Source organism: Castor canadensis, chromosome 9 (genome assembly GCF_047511655.1).
Source record: "Castor canadensis chromosome 9, mCasCan1.hap1v2, whole genome shotgun sequence".
NCBI lineage: Eukaryota > Metazoa > Chordata > Mammalia > Rodentia > Castoridae > Castor > Castor canadensis.
Window position 1 is genome coordinate 112,445,844 of NC_133394.1, and position 18,881 is coordinate 112,464,724.

At 41.8% G+C, this 18,881-nt stretch overlaps 1 protein-coding gene across 4 annotated transcripts in view; it reads left to right on the top strand.

Moving 5' to 3' along the window:
• The window catches only part of Kdr (kinase insert domain receptor), a 43,821-nt gene extending 27,688 nt beyond the window's left edge, over positions 1 to 16,133 (top strand). For 2 of the 4 annotated variants that reach the window (XM_020183418.2, XM_074042219.1), the window contains exons 22-30: positions 1,794 to 1,891; positions 4,117 to 4,239; positions 4,387 to 4,498; positions 4,729 to 4,828; positions 5,254 to 5,359; positions 6,514 to 6,665; positions 11,831 to 11,930; positions 12,409 to 12,494; positions 14,489 to 16,133. In XM_020183418.2, coding sequence (XP_020039007.1) covers positions 1,794 to 1,891; positions 4,117 to 4,239; positions 4,387 to 4,498; positions 4,729 to 4,828; positions 5,254 to 5,359; positions 6,514 to 6,665; positions 11,831 to 11,930; positions 12,409 to 12,494; positions 14,489 to 14,711 — 1,100 coding nt within the window. In that variant the 3' untranslated portion in view covers positions 14,712 to 16,133. Of the gene's footprint in view, positions 1 to 1,793; positions 1,892 to 4,116; positions 4,240 to 4,386; positions 4,499 to 4,728; positions 4,829 to 5,253; positions 5,360 to 6,513; positions 6,666 to 11,830; positions 11,935 to 12,408; positions 12,495 to 14,488 lie in introns of those variants that run through there. The other 2 variants (XM_074042220.1, XM_074042221.1) reach the window with 2 other exon arrangements.
• Positions 16,134 to 18,881: the final 2,748 nt, after the last annotated feature.

Sequence of the window (18,881 nt, forward strand, 5' to 3'; positions counted from 1 at the left end):
TGAAGTGTGACAGCCCTAAGTAATAGCGGGCTAGGATGGGAAGCAAGGCAGGGCTGTCCTGAGAAATCTAGGTAGTCCAGTGGGCAGAGCAGTGGTTAATAGTCAAGCCAATATTCTTCAAATACTGGCCCAGCATTTATGGGCAGGGGAAGGTCAAGTCTGTGTTCTGGAAAGGAACAGGGCTGCCTGGTGCTTGGTTAGCCTCCCTTTGTCCTAACTGGTTTATTCTTGCGCTGAGTACTTCACCAGCATAACAGGACTCATACAGTTCCTTCGCCAACTTCCACTGAAGCAGATTAGGGGCCATCTATTGTCTCTACTCCACACCACGTGGCCTTTCCCATCTTCCCTCCAGTCATCCTTCCTCACTGGAATCTTGGTGAATATATTTGTCTTATTCAGTTGTATTTTAGTGCTATTTTAGTGCTCTTTAGGGTAGGGCTATGCCCTGAGCCTGACTCCTAGGACTTCATTCAGCTCCAGGATGCCCTGTACGTCTGCCTTCCTCAGAATGAGCAGAAACAGCTCCATGGATATAATGATGGGGCTTCCTGACATCTGGAGGTGTGAGTTTAGAAGAATCCAATCATGAAACAGTGGAAGAAACCCAATTCCTATTTCCCTCATGCGAGTGTACAGGTAGAACTTAAATCTGACTTCTTTCCCTTAGAAGCTGAGATAGCAGTGTGAGGGTGAAACCAGGTCTATAAGAGCATGGGGAGGTTGTCTCAGCCTCATGTAATAGGGCTCATAACCCAGGGGAGCTGTCCTGCCCAGCTCCTTCTCTCACATAAAATGGTGACCAGTGAGTTGGAAACCCAAGGGATTGAGATGCTATATTAGAGTAGAAATGGATTGGAATCATTAGACTGGAATTTTGTCTCCATTTTTCATTTGTAAAATGATGAAGATTTCACTAATTATTCCCAAAGAGCCTTGTAGCCCTAAGTATAAGAAATCATTGAGTAAAAGTCTTGTGGACTTTTTAATGCTCATAGCGTTATTATTATAACTAAGTTTGTGTTTATTCTGGTATTTGTGTCCAGAAAAGAGGCCATGTATCTTACCTTATCTGACCAAAGTAAGGAGACCATTTTTGAAACACCCATGAATATCTTAGCGTTTGTTTGAAACAGTTGCACTGAAATAAATACTACTCATTTACATAAATTCATCTTTCTCTCATGTTCCTGTTATCTCTCATTCATATTGTTGGAGAAAAAAAGCATCCTCACAGGCCGGATTTAATGTATTTAGAGCATTGTTTAAGTCTGAAAGTGAGAGAAATAAATCCCTTTCTGGTATTTTTAGTTATCTGTTTGACCTTTGGTCTTTGTCCCAGGACAAAGCCTGGAGAGAGAAGATTTGATGACCCTGAATATTGTTTTATTTTTAGAGTTCTTGATATGAAACTATTGTTTATCCCTCTGGGTACATGACAAAAAAAAAAAAAAAAAACAAACAAACCCGCAGCAACAGCTTAAAACAGCAAATTTGGAAAAGTCCTCTTTCTCTCTCTGCTGTCAATTGCTAATTTTACCTCTATTCTCTCTCCTGACTTACTGGTTCAATTTGACTAAAATGGAAGAGCCAGTGTTTCTCCTAAGAGGTCTGGTGAAGGCTAATAATACTGGGGGTCAGCAAGTCAACAGAAGATTGAGGCATCTTCTCTCTGCTTCTCGTTCCTGAAATTCACCTTCCATGTCTTAAGATCATTAACTCTAGCAGACTTAGAAGCAAAGTGTACCGACTGGAGGGAATGCTCATTCCTGTCCTCCTACCTCTTCTGACAGCTTCTGAAGACCTGTACAAGGACTTCCTGACCTTGGAGCATCTCATCTGTTACAGCTTCCAGGTGGCTAAGGGCATGGAGTTCTTGGCCTCACGGAAGGTAAGACAGATCAAGAGGAAGTAAGTGCTCTTTTGAGATCACAGGTGTGCTAATACGATGTCTAGCAACAGCCTTTGGTAGTTGTTTGAGATGGAAATCCCCCCATCACTTCTAGGATTCTTGAAAGAGCTCTACTGGGAAGGCTCTGTTTCTGCTGATGAAGGGTGGTTAGGGATTTCATGAAATTAATTTTTATAATAAATACTTACCTAGCAGTTCCTAAGTCCTAGTACTTTTCTAAGCACTACTGTGGTGAACCAACAAGCAAAGCTGTCTACTTTGTGGAGTTTACATTCTGATGGATGACACAGATGATAAACAATATAAACCAAGTAACATACATAGCAGATTAGATGGGAGTATATGTTGGTGGGATAATAAAGCAGGAAGGGCTTGTAGTGTATACGGAAGGGTATGTTTGTTCGTGTACTCCTCCGTGTGTGTGCGCTTCAGTTTTAAACAAGGTGAACAAGGAAAGCTTTACGAAGAATGTGACATTTGAGCAATGACCTACAAGAGGTGAGGGACTGGACTTTGTAGACATCTTGGTGCAGGAGAGTCTATTTTTAACTTATTTTACATTCATCACCATCCATCAAAAAGTATTTATTAGTAGTATAATTAGAAACCAGGAAGGACAGGCTTCAGATGAGAGTGATTAAAAGAGCTAAAAGTAGAAAGTAGGCCAAACAAAGGCTGAGGTGGGGACGTGACAAGTTACAAATATTTCAAAGGTTGTAAACACCACAAGATGGGGAGGGAGGATGGTGGAAGCCACCACCAATTCTGGAAAGGGTAAGATACATAATTTTATATTAAACAAGAAAATCAAATTGATGTTTAGGAAAAGCTGTCTGTTGACAAAATGTTTTTGGAGCAGCCTACTAGGAAAAGAAAGACTTAAGTGTTTTTTTCCTAAATAAATTACAGTGAAATCTCTAAATTATCTCCCTCCCATTGAAGTTTAAAGCTTCTCATGCCATTCAGAGTCTTGGGATCTTAGGTGTTTCTATTGGATAGCTCTAGTGTTCACTCAAGAGGAAAGGCTTTTCCTCAAAAAGAAAGGCCTTTTGCATTTTCATAGATTACGATTTGTTATTAGTTTAAGGCCAGAATTCACCATCAAGTCAGGGTTCCTTTTGGTAACTAGGAAAGGAATGGTGTGGTGGGTGGAAGGTGAGAATTGAGAATCCTGTAATTTTACTTGTGTCTACCAGGTGATTTCTCAACTGTCACCCACCGTTAGGCTAAAAAAGGAGTCCCTTTGGTTGGGAGAAAGTAGGAAGTAATGTATGTTTTTGGAATCCTCAGTTTGAGTCAGTCATTCTCCCCCTTTGGGGGAGAGTGCTCTGCAGACCTCTGGTTCTGGAAGTGGTGGAGTCAGTAAGGTCATTCCCCATGATCACTCCTACACTGACTCAAGGTTGTCACCCAAACCTTTCATTAATTTTTAATGTTCCTAGGGACTCTTAGTCTCTCACAAATTTATCCTGTGATGCTTAGCTGGGCCTCGTTACAGTAATTATGATAGCTGCTGAGTAGAAGGAAGTCAGATGAAGTTAGAGGATAGGGAGAAAGGAGAACTTAGGGAGCTGGAGAGAGCAGAAGGTTTAAAGCCAGGGTGAGTTCCACTTTATTTTTCAGTGCACTAGAGAATGAACTTGACATGTGCCAGGCTGACATTGGCGTCATAGCCTTGATGGCAATATCTAACATTTTGAAAACAGGGTGAGCAGCATTGGGAATTGCCTGTTAGAGCCAGTTCATCTGTAGTTCCAAATGGACTAGACAAATCAACAAAGAGCACCAAACCAATGAGAGCCCCTTGTTTCTGATTTCCATGCATTCATTCAAAATAAATTTATTTAAGGATCTCCTTAAAAGAACACGTTTTTAACCATATATGGCACCAGGCAAAAGGGATGTGTATATGTGACCAGAAACACATTTTTAATTGTGTCCTAGGGAAGTCTATTTATGACTCCATCATCATACTATAACCCACTTATTTAACTCGAAATGCTGAGCTCTTTATGGAATAAGCAGATGTGTGTCTCTGCAAAGCTCGCAGGCTTTTTTCCTGAAGTGTTGATAAAAGATACTAACCCAGTCCTTGTTGATCAGTTGGTTTTCTGATGTGGGAGTTTTTTGAAGCATGAGGTCACAACAGATGGAAAAGAGATCAGCTGTGCAGAGGCCTAATGTACATTCGGTTCTTTCTGCAGTGCATCCACAGGGACCTGGCAGCAAGAAATATCCTCTTGGCGGAGAAGAACGTGGTTAAAATCTGTGACTTTGGCTTGGCCCGGGATATTTATAAAGACCCGGATTATGTCAGGAAAGGAGATGTAAGTTTTCAAGATGAACACTGTGAGCTCTTAAGTTGCAGAATTCAGACCTCTCATAGCAAGCTTTCATACCTGTGTTCAGGAACAAATGACTTTTTTTTTCCTTTGCTAATCTGGGTTCTCATTCCTTGTCTCTCACCATCGTAGGCCCGCCTGCCTTTGAAATGGATGGCCCCAGAGACAATTTTTGACAGAGTGTACACAATTCAGAGTGATGTGTGGTCTTTTGGTGTTTTGCTCTGGGAAATATTCTCCTTAGGTAAGTCACTTCTCTTTGTCTCTCTATCCAGACTCCAAATAGGATGACAAAAGTTGTTGACCCTAGTGTGTCTTTTCCTCTCCTGTCTTACACCTGAAACAAGTGGAATTGTAAAATGTAGAAGAAAACCAAAAAGATATATAGGTGATGAGGGTATGCAAGAATAAGGCTCAGGGCTTTTTATAAGGGAAAATCAAATCATATAATGTTCCTTTCTTATTTTATTCTAGGTGCTTCTCCATATCCTGGGGTAAAAATAGATGAAGAATTTTGTAGGCGACTGAAAGAAGGAACTAGAATGAGGGCCCCTGACTATACCACACCTGAAATGTAAGTCTTAAAAAGTTCTCTCTGTACTCTTTCTTTGCTCCCAAATTCTTTCTACCAAGAGAGCTTTCCATTATGTACACATCCTTCATGTTCTAGTTTGTGTCCTGCTTTTCCCTTGAAGTTCTTTGGTAACCTCAAGCCGCTGAGATCTTGAAACAGTCATTGATTCTTTAAACAATAGCACTTTGTCATCCATGTCTAATAGTTAGTTTTTATTAGATGCTCGCGTGTGTATGATATTTTCCTTTCTTTATGCACTTGGACCTCCGAGAGCAGGGCTCTGTGTCTTACATGGTTTTGTTTTTCTATTTAGCATCTGGATTCATGGTGGGTTCTTTACAAATGTCATCATTCAAGTGCCTCTTTTGAGCCTCAGACCTGGGGGGAAGGAGGTAGTTAATGACAACAGTGTTTTGCTTCTCTAGGTATCAGACCATGCTTGACTGCTGGCATGAGGATCCCAATCAGAGACCCATGTTTTCAGAGTTGGTGGAACATTTGGGAAATCTTCTACAAGCTAATGCTCAGCAGGTTTGTAAAACCCTGTCTGAGAAACTTCTGCAGAGAGTATTTAGTTGTTACTCTGAACCTCCTCACAGCTGCTGTGCTATCTTCTCAGTACCCGAGGAAGGAGCTGTGGTCTTCCAGATCTGAGCAATAATGCTTCCTAAAAGCTGTAGTCACCCTTTTAGATGGTGAGATCCTAATAAATAACATGGGAGCAGACTACACTTATTCCTGCCTACTGATCTTGTTTTAATATCTTCAAGTGTTCTAAAGTTAAAAAAAAATTGTAGTGATCAACAGAATATCAACAAAGTAAGGAGTTTTTAATAAATTCTGCAGGCAAAAATAAATAAATAAATCCAAACTATGCAGAATTGATTTCTTTTTTCCCCTCTTGATGGAATCCCAGGCCCTGATAACTTTCACTGGAGGATGTTAGAGTTGCTGGCTTTTACTGTTAGAAAAGTAGTTCAGAGGTTGACACCTCTTTTTATAATGGAAGCCAGTTTCCTCTTTCTTTCCTTTTGAACAGCTGGGGGACAATGGGCCAAATTTGTTTTCATCAATAAAACCTTCCCACATTTCCTTTCTCTCTTTCTCTTGAGAAATAATGTTAAACTGTGCAGCCTTTTCTCAGAAGACCCTTTCTCCTTCCCATTTATTGCTTTTCTTTAGACTGTTGTCTGTTTTTCCATTCTTGGAATGTCGAGGCTAAAACTAGGAAGCATGAAGTCCTGAGTTCAAGCTCCAGTACTGCCCCCCAAACAAAAAATATATACTTAAAAATAAATAAATAAATAAATAAATAAATAAGTAAATAAAATAGACTCCAGGCTCTTCAAATGGCCTGACTCATGCAGAAAGGGCTTATTGGAGAAATGACCTCTCAACTCTGAGTTCCATCCTTACCTCTGTGACCACAGCCCTGCTTTGTCTTCATGTGACCACAGTTCCCTGTGTCCTTTTTTTTGCTTAGCTCCTTTAACATGCCTTCGTACTCATATGCCTTCCATATGCCCTTTTGCCTCTGATAGAGCATTTCATCAGTGACTTGACCCACACTGAGCTAGGAAAGCAACACACTGGTAGCCAAGAAGCCCCCACAGCCTTTGTTTTCCATGGAAAGGCCCTTGAAGGACTGAAGCCATAACAATAGCACTCTGTGTTTATTGTTTCAGGATGGCAAAGACTACATTGTTCTTCCAATATCAGAGACTTTGAGCATGGAAGAGGATTCTGGACTCTCTCTGCCTACCTCACCTGTTTCCTGTATGGAGGAAGAGGAAGTGTGTGACCCCAAATTCCATTATGACAACACAGCAGGAATCAGGTACTGTATATGGCCAACATCCCCTTAAGGGGGCTTCAAGGTCAACTGGGGGGAAGGGGTGGAAGGAAGACATGTGGTGAGGCTGCTGTATTCCACTTCTGCATAACTCACTGAGCCTTGGCACTCATGAAAGGGGAGTGCACCCTGAAGAAGGTCAGGTAGGTGAGCTGCCTCCCATCTGTGACCCATGTTGCTGCCATACTCTGACTTTAAGAATTCTAAGCCCTGCAGCTGCAAATAACTGGAATGCCACAGTTAGTTAATCTCTAGAAAAAGAGAGCAATTTTACCAAGACATCTGTGTTAAAATGATCCTCATGTCCACTTTTATTAATGTGAATTAAATGGCTGAGGAGAGATTTAGGAAGAAGGTGCTGTGCTGACACTGCGGCTCTCTGGCAAGGACACAGAGGCCACGGGACAGTGTCCTGAATTAGACTGACACTGAATCTCAGAAGTGCCCCCAGTTTGATTTTCAGCATTTTCTTTGCATAATGGGACACGTGCAGCACAGTCCGGTCCTGATTTGTAAAGGGGTTCTACAGGAGGCTTTTTTTTTTTTCCCTCTCCCAGCACTGGGCATAAGGAAAAAGTTAATATGGTCTTCTACAATAGGATATTAAAATTGCCTTTCCTAAACCTCGGACTGTTTCACTTTGCTTTGGGTGTTGTCCTGGGCCCTGCAGTGTGGGCCCAGCCTGGCTTCCTGTTCTGGGTCCTGATAGTGAACCGGAAGTAAAGAGAGACTGGTTGTCACAACACAAGGGAGATGAGGAGGCATGGGGACAGTCTGCCCCATGAAATGGTGCAGATATGAGAGAGAAGAAAGCCAGCCAGGAGTGGTTAGGCACCAGTAATGAGCTGCTCATGCCATTTGTATCAAGAGCACTTTGGCATCTGTGGAAGAACTTTTCCATGGATTATCAGGTTCTGCCCACACGAGAACTCTAATGTTAAGGCAGAAGCTGTCATCTACTTTGTACATATGTATTGAATACCAGGCTCAGTTACCTGGGAGCCTTACAATATCGTGGTTAAGGGTGTAGCCACCAGAGTGAGATAGATGTGGGTGGGGACTCGCAGGTCTGCCTTTTAGCACCTGTGTGATGTGTTGCAAATCATCTAACCTCTCCCTCAGTTTCTGTAAAATGAGGCAAGGTCACTGGTGCTGTTTGCAAAGAGCTGTTTGGAGAACTGCATGAAGTGATGTATTTCTAAGTGCCTGGAGCTTCAAAGCACTTAATAAGGATAGTTACTAAGTGAGTTGCTTACAGTCACATCGCTGAGACGAACCTCACTCCTCTGATACCTAACACAGTGCTGTGTTCTCCTGTTCTAAGGAGTGGCCTTCAGGTAGAAAGAGTCATCAAATCCCACTTGTGCAGATTCCTAGTTCAAGATCATTGTTCCTACCACACTATATTGTGTCTTCTTAATCAGAAAGCCATTTGATGGTGAACTGTACTCCTTGTGTTCTGTGACCAAGTAGTCTTAGGACTCCAGTTGGAACCTTTTGGGGCACTGGGTCTTTTTCATATGGTGCAGAGAAGGAGATGAAGCCATGTTTGTGTAATGAAGGGTCTATGTGATGCTGGATCTAAGAAAGGACTGCAAACCTTTCTCCCAAGAAGCATGGTCAATGTGACACCATGCTCTCAGCACAGGTCTGGCTCTGATTTCCATCTGTGAGTTTGAATTGGTCTTTACAGTCTAGTTTCTCTTTTAGCCATTTATACATCAGAAAATAACATGGAAATTGGAATCTTTTGTCTGGATCCCCTCCCAACTATCTCAACCTTTTTTTCTTTTATAAAAATGAAACTCTTGATCATCTTGCAGTCATCTGGGTTTCAGAAAATGTAGCAATGCCTCGCTACTGTACTCGATACAGTGCCTGCTCCATGGTGGGGCCCTTGTGTGGTTCACCTTCTCTGGGAGAAAGCAAGGAGGCTGGGGTCCCTGTAAAAACTTTGTTCTAGCCTCTCTCACATTTCCAGCCAACTAGAAAAGCTGAGTCTCTCTCACTTGCTTCCTCCTTATAATTTTCAACTCCATTGCATTCTAAATAGACAGAGACAGTGCTCTGGGAGCCAACCTCATGATTTATTGCCCCTTTAAACTATTTTAAAAATATTTATTCAGAGAAGAGGCTGAGAAGTGTGGGGGGAAAAGGACCACTTGTGTCTAGACCTAGCGTTGCCTTTAATTTCCCCTGTGGGTCAGCTCTGGCCCCAAGTTTGCCTGCTTCCTGCAAGAAAACACATATTATGGGACATTTCTCTTCAAGGGCAGCTTGGGGGACCATCTGTGGTTGCTCTGTCTTTTCCTCTGGGAGTTTTGCCTCCCATACTAAACAGTTTATCAAGATTCCTTTGTAATTCTCTCCCAGAGAAAGGCTTTGGTACACACGGTTTTCTGCATCTTGGTTAGTTACTAGTGGTGGTTAATGCCCATGGTGGATGATGCCTAGTACAGCCCACTGGCTAGATGTTCCTGGACTTGGCTCTGATGTTACAGTGCTTGAAATAAGGCTGTCATTCCTCCATCTTTTGTCCTTTCCATACTCCACATTTTCCCCAGTCCCTGTCCACTACATGGTCAGTGCATACATGGGCTGGGAACAGTGCTATGCATGCAGTAGGTGAAAGTCTGCTGCTCCCTTCTTCCTTTTCCTTCTTGCCACTCTTCCAAAGGAGTCATTATGGGAAAAAGAAGCCCTAAATGAGCTTTGGAGTTTGCAAACCTAAACTTGAGTCCAGTTCTCCCTTTTATTAGCCAACCTCCCTCAAACTTGGCTTCCTCATCTCCAAATGGGAAATAATCAACAGGGCTATGTTGTAGTCTCGAGAGGAATAGAAGCAGCAATGTCAGTGGAAATGCTTTATCAACTGCGAAGGCCTATGCCACTTTCTAAGTTACTGGGCTCAAAATTCATTGTAGTCCCATTTAAGGTAGCTGCATTATTGCCCAAGCCCACTGACTCTGCTGGAATCTATATCCACATATCTCTGGAATCCACCCACTTCTCTAAACCCCATGATCTTTCTTTCATAAGTGTAGTATCTTACAAGTGATCTCACTGCCTCTGGTCTTAGCCTTCTCAATTCTGAATCTTCTCTTCTTTCTTTTCTTTCCCTCCCTCCCTTCCTCCCTCCCTCCCTTCTCTCTCTCTCACTTTCTCTCTCTCTCTCTCTCTTTCTTCTTTCCTTTTTAGTACTAGGGTTCAAGCTTGGGACCCTTGTGGTTTCTAGATAGGTGCCTCTACCACTTAAGCTGTACCCACAGCTCTTTTTTCTTTAGTTTGTTATTCAGATAGGGTCTTGTGTTTTTGTCAGGGGTCCACTTAAGACTTTGATCCTCCTACCTCTGTCTCCAGAGTAGCTCTGGGATTACAGATGTGTACCACTATGTCCAGATTGTTTTTTTGCAATAGGTCTTGCTAACTTTTTGCCTAGGCTGGCCTCAAACCACAATCCTCCTATCTCCATCTCTCTGGAAGCTGGGACTACAGACATGAGACACTGTGCTTGGCCCCAGAATCAATTTTCAAAAGGGCGTATCTGACCTTGTCAATCTCATGTCTAAAACTTCTATTCCTGAATTGTCTCATCTGAAAGTTGGCGTGATAATACTGTCCCCCTGTGCCACACACAGAAGGGCCATTGTGAAGGTGTCATGAGATGAGGGTTGAAGAGCCTCAGCACAGTGCCTGGCACACAGTAGATTGTCAAGAAGGCTTCCTGAATGACTGAAGGAGCGTGTGACTATGACATGGGTGATTTATGACAACCACTACTTTTAGGGACTGGATTTAGAAGAAAATGGGCTTTGCTTGCTCCCTGAATTTCATTTGCACCCTCTTTTTTTGTGGAGTTTCCCGAGCGAGGATGTCACAGATAAACCTCATTCTCACCTCTGTACAGGGAGGAACTAGCCCTTTGGGGAAGGGAAGAGACACTCAGGTTTCATTCTTCTCCTTTGGCCTGGAATCTGTGCAACATGTTTCAGAAGGCTGCTTGTGATAGAAAGTAGACTGGAATAAGAGGGAAGAATGTGTTTGTTCTCCCTGTCCCTTATCTCTGCTTGGGCTGTGAGAGGTTTTGATAGGGTTGCTGGGTCTCATTCAAAGCCAGGTAGCAGGGAAGGAAGAGGTGACCAGTTATCCAGTTGTCTGACAAGTCTCATTATTTGGATCCCTGAAGGAAATTGGCACTCTTTGCAATTCAGAAGAGGAAAACAAGCTTTGATGGATAGAGCCTTAAACTTCCTAAGAACACCAAGCTCAGCATTTGCCATGTTACTCGTCCTCCCCAAAGCCTCACAAGATAAGAGGGATAGCTGTTCCAGTACCTTTTTAAATTTTATATTAATATTTATTAATTGTACAAAGTGAAGGGTTTGTTGTGATATTTCCATTTATGCATATAATGTAATTTGATCATAGAAGCCAGTACATTTCTTAAAGGGGGCATCAGAGGTTCAGAAGCATTCATGACTTTCTCAAGTTTGGGTAGTCTATGATAGACGCAGGAATACACAAACTATTTTGAGACTCTCAAGCCACTGCCTTTTCATGATAGACAGCTATATGGGCTAAAAGATAGGGGCTAGTGAGACTCACTTCACCTTGCCTTCTGTGCACTAGACCTGTATGACATGTTGAAGGAAGAGGCTGTCCTCACATCACTGCTTGCTCTGTGTTCTTTTGGGAGACCTACAGGTGTTTCTTCTGCCCAGGATGTTCTGTGAGCATTATCCAGACCAGACCAACTTTCTTTGAAGATGGCTGAAAGCTGTGAATGCCTTAGTGATGTATCCAGAGCTCCATGTAGGAATTGCACACAGTCAGGAGGCCAAGCAGAAGGCAGTGGATTGCCCAGCCTGCTGTTATTGTCCTTAGTCCAGCCCTGGCCCTCAGATGCATGATTCAAAGGAATAGGGCCTCCTTAGTTATATTATACTTTTAAATGGACTTTCACAGGAAATTAAGCCTTCAGTGTGTGCTAGCGAAGGAAGATTTTTTTCAATTTTGTTTTTCTTTTTCCAAAGGATGTTTTGAAGGTTGCTATTAAACTTGTGGTTGAAAGATAATGAACTTAGGTATCACTTGTGGTATCTGCCGCCAAATATACCACCACTCAAATATAAATATTTGTTCTTTTGCAGTCAGTATCTGCAGAACAGTAAGCGAAAGAGCCGGCCAGTGAGTGTAAAAACATTTGACGATATCCCATTGGAAGAACCAGAAGTCAAAGTAATCCCAGATGTAAGTACATCTTTTAAAAATAGTCTTAGAAATAATACCAAGGATGAAACACTAGCTGGATAAATATTAGCCTAAGCATTGGAGTCTTGGGGCCTCGTTATAAGACTGTCGTGGGAGGGTGTGTCATGGAGACATTATGGAGACACAACTTCGGGTTTTCCACAAGAAAAGTGCCAGTTCCAGAATCATGGCTTTATGCCCGGTTTCACTGAAGTGCAGATGGTATCATTGTGAAGAGGGATGGATGCTGGTAATTCCAGCTGCTTGCTACACTTTCTCTTCTTCTTGACCTAGGTCTGCTTCTAAGAACCACTGGCTTCCTTTTGTGGTGTAGGCAATCTCTGGCTATAATACCTTTCCCTTCCTTGGCAGGACATTGGCCCATATTTTCTGCTACATGGGTTAAGAAATCAGTTTAGTTAAACAGTTGATCAGTTTATACTCAACTGTGCCATCTCCTTGTCTCTTTATTAAAAAGGACAACCAGACGGACAGTGGTATGGTTCTTGCATCAGAAGAGCTGAAAACTTTGGAAGACAGAACCAAATTAGCTCCATCTTTTAGGTAAGACTCAGCCAAATAAAAAAAGACAATTTTTTAAATAGGGATTTTTGGAAGGAACTTAGGATTTTAATGTAAGTGCAGGTTCTTTTAGTGTTTTTGATGGTTAGCAAAGATAGAATCCTAAATCAGCAACCTAACAAAGCACTGAAACAAACCAAACAGTGAAATTTAGTGACAAGTCTAATAAATTAGAGGATTTGGTCAATTTCTATGACAAAAGTCATAAATACTAGGGAACTTCTCAGTGTGTGGTCAGTAGTGTCTATGTTACTGGCCAAAAAGGAAAGAAGTCATTGGCTATGACTGCTAAGATTATTGATATGGTAAAAATCTTTGTGAACTCTAAAGAATTTTCAAACTAGTATATGTATGGGTGCATCTGTACTTAAGATTTTTGAAAGGAACTTAAGACTTTTAATGTAAGTGCAATTTTACTTTTAGTGTCTTTGGTAGTATGGTATATAAATAGGTGCATATTTATTTAAATATTTAAATCTTATTGTTTGAATCATTAAGTATTTAATTGTGGGAAAGGTATTAAATTTGGGTCTGAATAGACTCTCCCCCATATGGTTCAATAGGAATTTGTTGTGTTGAATATATATACCTTCTTTTAACACACAAAAACATCATGAAAACCTGTATTTACGTAAGTAAAAGGTAAAAATTGTTATATATTTGCTAGAGGGCTCATTCTAGGTAAGAAAGAGGAAAGATTTTGTCTACATATAATGTAACTATTACATGAAGTAGGAATGGCCATGGGCTTTTGAATGATACCATGTAATAATAATAATAACAATAAATGTGCCATTGTGTGATTTTATTGTTTTTTTTAAAGCCCAATAAGAAATTGTGAGAGCCAATCAATTGTTTCACTCATTGATTCAAATATTTATTCAGGCCAGGCACCAGTGGCTCATGCCTGTATTCCTGTCTACTCAGGAGGCAGAGAACAGGAGGATTGTGATTCAAAGCCAGCCCAGGCAAATAGTTTGCAAGACTCTATCTCAGAAATACCCAACACTGTAAAGGGCTGGTGGAGTGGCTCAAGTGGTAGAGTGCCTGCCTAGCAAGCATGAGGCCCCGAGTTCAAACTCCATACTGCCAAAAACAACAACAACAAAACGAACTGAGTTATATAATAGAAAAATTAAATTTGTTCTAAGTTGTAGATTAGCATTAAAGAATGAAAGCTTCTATTTTTTCAAAAAGGTTGAAACATCTCAAATTGCTAGTTTTCCACCATTTTAAACCATACGTGAACACAGTTAATAAAAACCTTTTTTTCTAGCTTTTAACATGAGTAATTTTGGGTAAAACATCTAGTAAGGGGGAAAGACAACTTAGAATGGCTTGAAATAGCCCAAATCCTGAAGTTTTCAGTCAACACAGCCTACATTCATAAGCTTTGACATGATTACTATGCTATTGAAAACATTCTTCAGTTGCTGCCGAGTGATTGGGTCCTCAGCCTGTCCAAGGAATGTGGTTTTGATGAGCAAAAAGCAGTGTTTGACATGTCTGACTTGATTGCACATAGGCTTCCAGTTTTTCGAGTTTAAAGTTGCTCAAGAGCTTTATCCACGCCCTACATGTGCTTGTAGTCCCCTCACTGACACAATGGCGAAGGCACCAGTGAACATTCAGAGCATCCTCAGTCCCTTCAATGTCATAAAAGAGGCCTTCTGCCATAAAAATATTCCATTGGAAGGTGCCTCTACATAACGCAACAGAACTGCCTTCCAGCTCATCCAGGCCTGAAAGACTTGAACCTGAATAAGACGACTTATTTGCAACTACTGATTCATGCTGGTATCTGAAAATAGACATTGTCTGAGCAAACCTGATATGGTGATTAAGAACCAAGAGAGAGACCGACTGGTGTCTCCAGGGAGATTACAGCCCTCATAGATCTGGGAATGAGGTTAGGGTGAAAAGCCACATGACTGTCTTCCCCTGTCCAACTCATTTGGTTGTTATTTCTTCCACAGTGGACTGATGCCCAGTAAAAGCAGGGAGTCCGTGGCATCTGAAGGCTCCAACCAGACAAGTGGCTACCAGTCTGGGTACCACTCGGATGACACAGACACCACCGTGTGCTCCAGTGAGGAGGCAGAACTTTTAAAGCTGGTGGAGGCTGCAGTGCAAGCTGGCAGCTCAACCCAGATGCTCCAGCCTGACTTGGGGACCTTGTTGAGCTCGCCTCCTGTTTAAATGGAGGCACCCATGCCCCCCATTCCTGGAAATCACATTGAGAGGTGCTGCTCAGATTTTCAAGTGTTGTTCTTTCCACCACCAGGAAGTAGCCACATTTGATTTTCATCTCAGAAAAAAAAAAAAAAAAGGACTGGGGACTGCAGGGAGCTATATTCCTCTAGGCATTTCCTGAGAAGATGCTGTGACTCAAGAATGTGTTTCTGTCTCCTCCCAGTGTTGGCCTTATTCTCTTTTTCATTTCAAAAGCATGTGGAATGCACCCTGCGGTGGTGGGTCTCACCATGGGTTAGAACAAAAGATGTTCAAGAATTGACTCTGTCCTCTAAGAAATAGCCATCCTTGGGGAGTGGACAGCTCTGTAAAACTAGATCAACCAAGCAGTGTAAGTGCTTTGGGTGTGAAGATGGGAAAGACTCATAGGGCTCAGCCCACCTGAGAGGCTCTGTTGAGGATGAGAGCTGCAAGCCAAGTCTTAAGTGTGGGATTTGGACTGATGGAATGGAAGATGTAAGCCTGCTTAGAGGGAGCGTTGGGAGCCTGCAGATGTGTTGTCTTGGCTCTGGCAGAGGTGGGCAAGTGGCCTGTGAGGCAATGCAGAAGCTGTGGACCAGGATTCTGGTTTTAGAAGGTTGCGTGCCCATCCCAGTTGTGCTAAAGGCGAGTTCCTTGTGCCGTTTCCGCCTCCTAATGAGAGTTCCTTCCGGACCCTGATGTGTCTCCTGGCCCGGCCTCAGGAAGGAAATGATGCAGCTCTGGCTCCTTGTCTCCCAGGCCGATCCCTTTATTCAGAATGCCACAAAGAAAGGACATTCGCTGCACAGCTCCCTGGCAAGTTAAAGAGTTTGGACAGTGCAAACCAGCTTCTGTTTTCTTCTGGATGAATACCCACATATCTGTCCTGATGGGATGTGCCCCAGACTGAATGCAGTAGACCCAGAGTCAAGCTGTGGTGGCAAAGTTTCAGGAAGGATTGCAACCTTTTGTTCCTCCCCCACCCCAACCCACTCTCACCCCCAACCCATCAATCAGTATTTTAGTTTTTGGACTCTACGCTCCAGAAAATTAGCCAGATTTCAAAACCACTTTATAGCCAAAGTTATAACATCTATTTTATTATTTAGACTTTTAACATATAAAGCTATTTCTACTCGTTTTTGTTCTTCCTTTTTAAAAAAAAAGTGTATTTTTCCTTTGGTACCATAGTGTGAGACGCTGGGAACAATGACTATAAAACATTCTATGGCACACATATTTATAGTCAGTTATGTAGAACAAATGTAATATATTAAAGCCTCATATTATATATGATGAACTTTGTACTATTCACATTTTTGTATCAGTATTATGTAGCATAACAAAGATTGCAATGCTTTCAGCAGCTGATGTGATTTTATTAAAAAACGGAAATCCTTGAAGGAATTCTTTTCTAAAGTTGCCTATCATTTCTTTCATTACTAAAATGGAATAGGAGGAAATAGATGTAATGTACTTATTTTTCAATTTTACTTGTCCCTTTTCTCTTATAAAGAATATTTTCATAAACTTGATATATTTTATGAACCAATAAATGGATTTACAGTAAGATGAAACAGTATAATAGCATCACAGCTATTCTGAGGATAAGAACTTCGGGTTTGAGATATAATTGTTTCTTCAGCCTTCTTCACTATGTAACTAATTCTTGCACAAACATGTTCTTGTCATAGCCTGAGCACTTTTGAGATTGTTAACACATAGACTGAGACCTAAGAGACTCTGCGGCCCCGCAGTGAGCCTCATGTCTGTTAAAAGAGCCAGTCTTGAAACTCGGGGTGAGAGATCCTGAGGCAGGTGGTCAGAGCTCAGGGAAGCATGGGGCAGATGTAATATTCCCCTCTCTACTTAGAGAATCGGAGCACCAGTTCCATTACTGACATTTTCAGCTATTACTTTCCCCTCAATACAGAAAGCAGGATTATGTAACAAATCATGGCATCAATAAGTCGCTCTAATTTTTTGTTTTAATACAGGACTCTGAAATGTTTATCTAGTCAAATATGCCTATCTTATTTTTTAAAAATAACTTCTTATTTTTTTAATCCTGGAGAATTTCCCCCCAATCTAAAATAATCCCAAATTCTAAATTTTCTTCTTTTATTCAGTCCACATCCACTTGGGATTTATTTTCACACATGGGATGAGACAGGGTCTGACTTTCTTTTTCTTCCAATCGATTGTCAATCATGGTGGCTCCATTCATGAATTCTACCTCTCTCCCTGTTGTTGGAGAAATCTCTATCTTGTATCATTTTTCAATTCCTATCATCAAGCTGAGATGGTCTGATGGCTGTGCCTGTGTGTGGTTTCTGAGGACAGTCTGGGTGATGAGCTGGGATTAGTGGATTAGGATCTTCTGCCAGACTTCCATTAATCAGGGTGGTGTCAACCCTGCAGAGTTGCTCACCTCTTGCAGTCATTACAACCACTTCCAGTAAATGAATGGATGAAGAGCCCAGGTCATTCAGGATGGAAAGGCCTTGTAGAAAACAGGATTTTTTTCCTTGGGGAAAAAGAAAAGGTTTTGTTTCTCTTCCAAGTAGTTCTGGCATTGTTTCCAATGTCAGGAATTTGGATTCTGCTGAAACTTCACACTTTATTAAGAAGTGCTTTTTGCACCTTGGGCAGAACGATTAGAAGTTTGGCCTTGTCTCACCTCTGTCTTCCATACATCTCACTCTTAGCTCTTTTTTCTCCCCTCATTTGCACTTGGAATGAAGAAAAATTGTGACTTTTTAAAGTGCTTCCTGCATGAACTTATTTCCAGAGCTTTAATTGGAGGCATTTGGTGTGCCTGAGATGAGGCTGCAGCTCCCTGGGCTCCCTCCTCTCTCCTCCTCGGCTCGCTTTACTTCTGCCTCCTCTCAAAGCCCTCTGTCTCCTCACCTTCCTTTTTTCTGCAGGGCACCCTGTGGCCTTTCTCCTCCATGGCATCACAGGAGAGTGGAGTGTGGTGGGGAGGGTCAAGTTCATTACCCCTGAACTAGGTTTTTCTATCAATGCACATTTCCTTTGTCCTTTTCAATAAAAGGAAAGAAGAAAAGTCAAAACTAGATGCTCACAACTTTGTAGTTTCTAACTTAACACAGTTTTCCTGACTCTCGTTAGGGACAATCTACCTCTGACTCAGATATTTATCACCAGAGGATAAAAATGTTGGGAAACCAGAAAGTTAAAGTCTTTAGGGGAAAAAAAGAAGCGCTTCTTCTACACATCTTTGCACATATGCAAGGCCTTTCCCTCTTAGGGGCAGCTGGCATGTGCGTGCATTCTTGGGAAGGCAGTAAGCACATATCAAAAGGGGTTATAACTAGTTTTTATAAAATTGCATTTTTTCTCTTTTTTGTGCTACTGAGGCTTGAACTCAGGGCCTGAACTTGCTAGAAAGCTCTTTACTACTTGGGTCACATCCCAGGTCCTAAATTTGCACTTTTAAATTCATCTCTTCCATGTTAAGAGTGTACACATAAGTTTCAAAATCTGCGTCATTTTCTTTTTTCTTTTCTCTCTCTCTCTCTCTCTCTTTCTCCTCTCTTTCCCTCTCTTTCTCTCTCTCTTTTTGGCACTACTGGTTTAAACTCAGGGCTTCAAGCTTCTGATGTAGGTACTCTTACCCCTTAAGGCATGCCTCCAGCCTTTTTGCCTTTATGGTCTTATGGTTTTGCTAGAGAAAACCTTAGACCATAATCCTCCCACCACGGGCCTCCTGAATAGCTGAGGTGACAAATGCAAGCCCCCACACGCAGCATGTTTTGTTGGGGGTCTCACTGACTTTTTGCCTGAGCTGGCCTTGAACGGTCATCCTCCTGATCTCAGTAGGTGGAATTGCAGAGATGAACCACTGCACTCAGCCCTGTATAGTTTCATTCTTTTTTTTTTTTTTTTTTAAGGAATGTTAAGTCCAATTCTTGGACTTGCAGAAAGCTCCTAAGAGATAAGAAATTGAAATGAAGAAATTGTTTAATCTGTGTTTGAGTGGAATGAAGTGGAGTGGTGGAATCCGGGAGGGGCAACCCAGAGAGAACTTCCATAGCCAGGTAGGCCTGCAGTTCTGGAGCTCATGTGGTAGAACATACCAGCCCAGGAGAGGCCTAACTCAAAGATAAGGGGTCTGAGTTAGGAAGACATATT